The sequence below is a fragment of the Eubalaena glacialis genome, chromosome 6, assembly GCF_028564815.1.
Source record: "Eubalaena glacialis isolate mEubGla1 chromosome 6, mEubGla1.1.hap2.+ XY, whole genome shotgun sequence".
Classification (NCBI taxonomy): Eukaryota; Metazoa; Chordata; class Mammalia; order Artiodactyla; family Balaenidae; genus Eubalaena; species Eubalaena glacialis.
In genome coordinates, this window is record NC_083721.1 from 45079127 (window position 1) to 45083658 (window position 4532).

At 33.1% G+C, this 4532-nt stretch overlaps 1 protein-coding gene across 1 annotated transcript; it reads right to left on the reverse strand.

Annotated features, from left to right (window-relative positions):
• Positions 1-775: 775 nt before the first annotated feature.
• Positions 776-1696, reverse strand: LOC133093245 (transcription initiation factor IIB-like). Its single transcript, XM_061193000.1, has one exon. The coding sequence runs from the start codon at positions 1670-1672 to the stop codon at positions 776-778; it is 897 nt and encodes a 298-aa protein (XP_061048983.1). The 5' UTR covers positions 1673-1696.
• Positions 1697-4532: the final 2836 nt, after the last annotated feature.

Sequence of the window (4532 nt, forward strand, 5' to 3'; positions counted from 1 at the left end):
TTCTTACCTTTTCTCCATTTTTCCTATGCGGTTCTTGAGTTTTTTTTTTTTTCCCTAAAAAATTTAGGACTTATTTGTATATTAGAGATGTTAGTCCTTCATCTGTGATATATATTGCAAATATTTTCTCCAGTTTGTGAGTTATCTTTTTTTATTCTGTTGTTTTGCCACACAATAAACTTTTAAATTAATTTTATGTAATCATTTATCAATCATTTCCTTTATCACATCTTTATTTTGAGTCACTTTTAGAGAACACTTCCCTATATTCAAGTTATAAATGACTCTATTCTTGCTTTCTTTGAAAAATTGTATGGCTATCTTATTTCTTGTCTTATTTCTTTTTGCTGTTGTAAATAATTTGTCCTAATATTATGTCCCCTAACTAGTTATTGATTGTGTATATAAAAGCTATTGATTTCTAAATATTAATTTTATTACATGCTACCTTTTAAATTATTTTATTATTTTAGTCTTAGTTTTTTTTTTAGTTTTGAAAAATGTTTTATTCAAGAATTACATAATTTCAAATATCTTCCAAAATACAGTTTCCTAGATTGCTACAAAAGAAAGCATATTCAATAAGAAATTTAAATCATTAAATATATTTCACTAGTATATACATACAGAAGGCCAAGCAATTAATATTTAGCCCTGGAATGTGTACCATGTCTTTCGTTTTTCCTTATTAAAGGCTCAATCCAGCACTTCGTATAGGCTATGTACAACAGGCAAAGTTCAGTGTTCATAGGAGTTTGACATTAGCTGCTTCAATTTATAGCTGTGGTAGTTTGTCCACAAGGGTGTCAAATTTGAAGTCTGTAGGAAACAGATCTGGGGCCCAAGGATAGATCAGTCTGTAGGACTGTCTGATTGTAACATCAGTAACACCAGCAATATCTCCAATTTCTTTTTGGGTCCTTTTCTCAGCTGATGCCTGTGAGGCCATGTAAATGGCGGCTGCTGCCACAGATATCGGGCTCCTTCCAGGAACCAAGTCCAACTCCATAGCTTTATGGGCTATATGTGTAGCTGCCATCTGTACTTGTTTAGGAAGACAAAGGTTGGAACAAAACCTGGACATGAAGTCCCCAGTTGTAATCAAATCCACACTGGTTTCTAAAGCTTTCAAAATAAGTTTAAAACATCGACCAATTTCTTTCTTAGAAATTCGTGATACAGCACGTATTTCTTTAAATGCCCTAGGAACTCCTTCCTGTCTGCAGGCAATATAGAGACAAGCAGAAGCTATGGCATCATTAGCCCTTCCCTTCAGGCTCTTCTGTTCATACGCTTGCTTGAATAGATTATTTGTTCGATCAACTATATTTCGAGGGAGGTTGATTCTGTCTGCCATGGTAGTGATTTCTTTGAATGCGTTCATCATTGTCCGATCAGAACTACTTATGGTTCTCCTATTCTGGTACTTAGAATTACCACATTCATCCAAACTTGCAGCTCCTGTACCCTTGCCATTCATAGTAGACAAATCTCCATCACTCAGAAGAGGATTCTGAGAATCTCCAACTCGAGATGGATCTTTTGTTGCTACAACCAGACCACATTCAGGACAGATCATATCACCAGCTCTGCAGTCCTCCACTAAGATCGCATCTGGATGGTTTGGACATGTGACTCCTGGAAGAGCATCCAGACGGCTGGTAGACGCCATCTTCACGGCCACTGCGGTTCCAGCCACCAGGTACAACAGACGCACTGCAGACGCGAAGAGATTGTCTAGTCCTAGTTTTTAATATTGAGTTTCTGGGATTTAACATAAATTCTTAGGATATATAAACTTATTTCATATAAACTGAGACTGTTTATTTCTTGTTTTATAATTCTTATTATTCTAATTGATATATTTTGTCTAACTGTATTGGCTAATGCCTCCAGAAAGTGTTGATTCTTAACAGGCACTGGTTCCTTGTTCCTAATCTTAGTGGAAGTGCAGTTAGTATTCACATGTTACATAAAATGATGGCTTTAAGATTTAGAATATATTATATATATTCTGTTAGAATATATTTAGAGTATATATCTTATCCTTACACACACACACATTTTTACTTATTTGAAGTTTTTTTTTCCAGAAATAGGATTTAAATTTTGTCAAAAGCTCTATATCTATCAATATGGTAGATTATATTCATAATTTGACAATGTTAAACAAATCTTGCATTTCTGGAATAAATTACACTTGGTCATGGTAAATCATTTTCATAATATGATATTGGGTTTATTAACTTATATTTAATACTTGGCATTGATACTTCATAAGTAATATTCTTTTTCTGGTACTGTTTTTACTAGGTTTGCTTATGAATGTAACACTTCATAAAAATTATAGGAAGATTTCCTTTAATTTCAATACTCTGAACCAATTTATGGAACACTGTAACTATTGGGTTTCTGAAGATCTTGTAGATTTTTCCCTTTGAATTCATATGGCCTGACTTTGGCGGGGGGGTGGGGGTAGTTCCTTTCCTACCCACTTTTTCTCTTTTACTGTTGTTTTCTACAGACATCAGTAAACTTAAGCTTTTTATCTCCAAAGAGGATGGCTTCAGTAAATTGTACTTCCCTATAAATGCATTTATTTGAAGAAAGGTATGAAAGCACCCGTAATTTGTCCCTTTTCCCCATTTCAATACCTAGTTTCACCTTGTCATTTCTGTTTTGTAAATTTGTTTTTCCTTACTTTTCTTAAGTTAGCTAATGTTCTCTGGTAAAATTTTTCATACAAAATCAATTTTTTCCATGTCATTCATTCCTGTTTTTATATTAAAATCCCTCATCTTACTTAGCATTGGGGGGTTTTTTGGTTACTTTTTCTAGTTGTTTTTAAAGAAAACTGGGAATCTAGTTAATTTATTTTCATTTATGTTCATTTTCACTGATAAAAACATTTAGGGCTATGACTGTTTGGTCTGATTGCTGCTTTAAATAACTCTCATGTATTTTGATATGTAGAATATTCATCAATAATATTTCTAAGAATTTTCTGATTTTTAGTGTTAGGTTACACTTTAGCCCAATAATTATCTAAACCTTCAAGATGGAATGGCCTTTTATGTTGTTAATAACTTGTAGTGTTATATCACTGTGATCAGAAAGTCTGTTTGTAATACTTCTGCTTTAAGGAACATAGTGGTATTTTCTTCATGACAATACATAGAGTTTCATGAACAAATGAGAAGAAGTTATATTCTCTATTTTCATGGTGAAAGTATATAAATATATATATTTAATATTGATAACATCTATTTTATTGATTATATCATTCAGTTCTTATATATCTTTAATCATTTCTCCCTACTTTATCTTTCTTATAATGAAAATGCTGTTAATTTCTGTTATTCATAGTGTTTCTATCTATATCTCATTGCTTTTCAAGTTTTTTCTTTATAAAGGTGATTGCTGTAATATTTGGTGCATTAAAATCTATAAATGTTATATGTTTAATTGTCTCCTTTATTACTAAAAGGTTTGTTGTTACTTTCAATGTTTTTTGTTTAAATTCTAATTTTAAAAAATCACCATTATAACAACCCCAGATTTCCTAGTTTCCAAGTCTCAGAATACATTTATTCACACTTTTCTATTTAGACTTTTAGATTCATTTTTTTAATATTTAGGGGTTTTGATTTGTTAGCTAAATATATTTTTTTCTCTCTTTTACAGGCAAGTTATATCCATGTTGATTTATTGACATAAAAGATATGTCTTTTGCTACCCACCACAAGAGCCTCCCATCAAGCCTCTTAGATAGCCTCAACCACCAGAGGGCAGACAGCAGAAGCAAGAAAAACTACAATCCTGCAGCCTGTGGAACAAAAACCACATTCACAGAAAGATAGACAAGATGAAAAGGCAGAGGGCTATATACCAGATGAAGGAACAAGATAAAACCCCAGAAAAACAACTAAATGAAGTGGAGATAGGCAACCTTCCAGAAAAAGAATTCAGAATAATGACAGTGAAGATGATCCAGCACCTCGGAATAAGAATGGAGGCAAAGATTGAGAAGATGCAAGAAATCTTTAACAAAGACCTAGAAGAATTAAAGAACAAACAAACAGAGATGAACAATACAATAACTGAAATAAAAACTACACTAGAAGGAATCAATAGCAGAATAACTGTGGCAAAAGAACGGATAAGTGACCTGGAAGACAGAATGGTGGAATTCACTGCTGCGGAACAGACTAAAGAAAAAAAGAATGAAAAGAAATGAAGACAGCCTAAGAGACCACTGGGACAACATTAAATGCAACAACATTCGCATTATAGGGGTCCCAGAAGGAGAAGAGAGAGAGAAAGGGCCAGAGAAAATATTTGAAGAGATTATAGTCGAAAACTTCCCTAACGTGGGAAAGGAAATAGCCACCTAAGTCCAGGAAGCACAGAGAGTCCCATACAGGATAAACCCAAGGAGAAACACACCGAGACACACAGTAATCAAACTGGCAAAAATTAAAGACAAAGAAAAATTATTGAAAGCAGCAAGGGAAAAACGACAAATAACATAC

Excerpts from the sequence above, each read along its gene's own strand:
- LOC133093245 (XM_061193000.1), bottom strand. The coding sequence starts at position 1,672 with ATGGCGTCTACCAGCCGTCTGGATGCTCTTCCAGGAGTCACATGTCCA.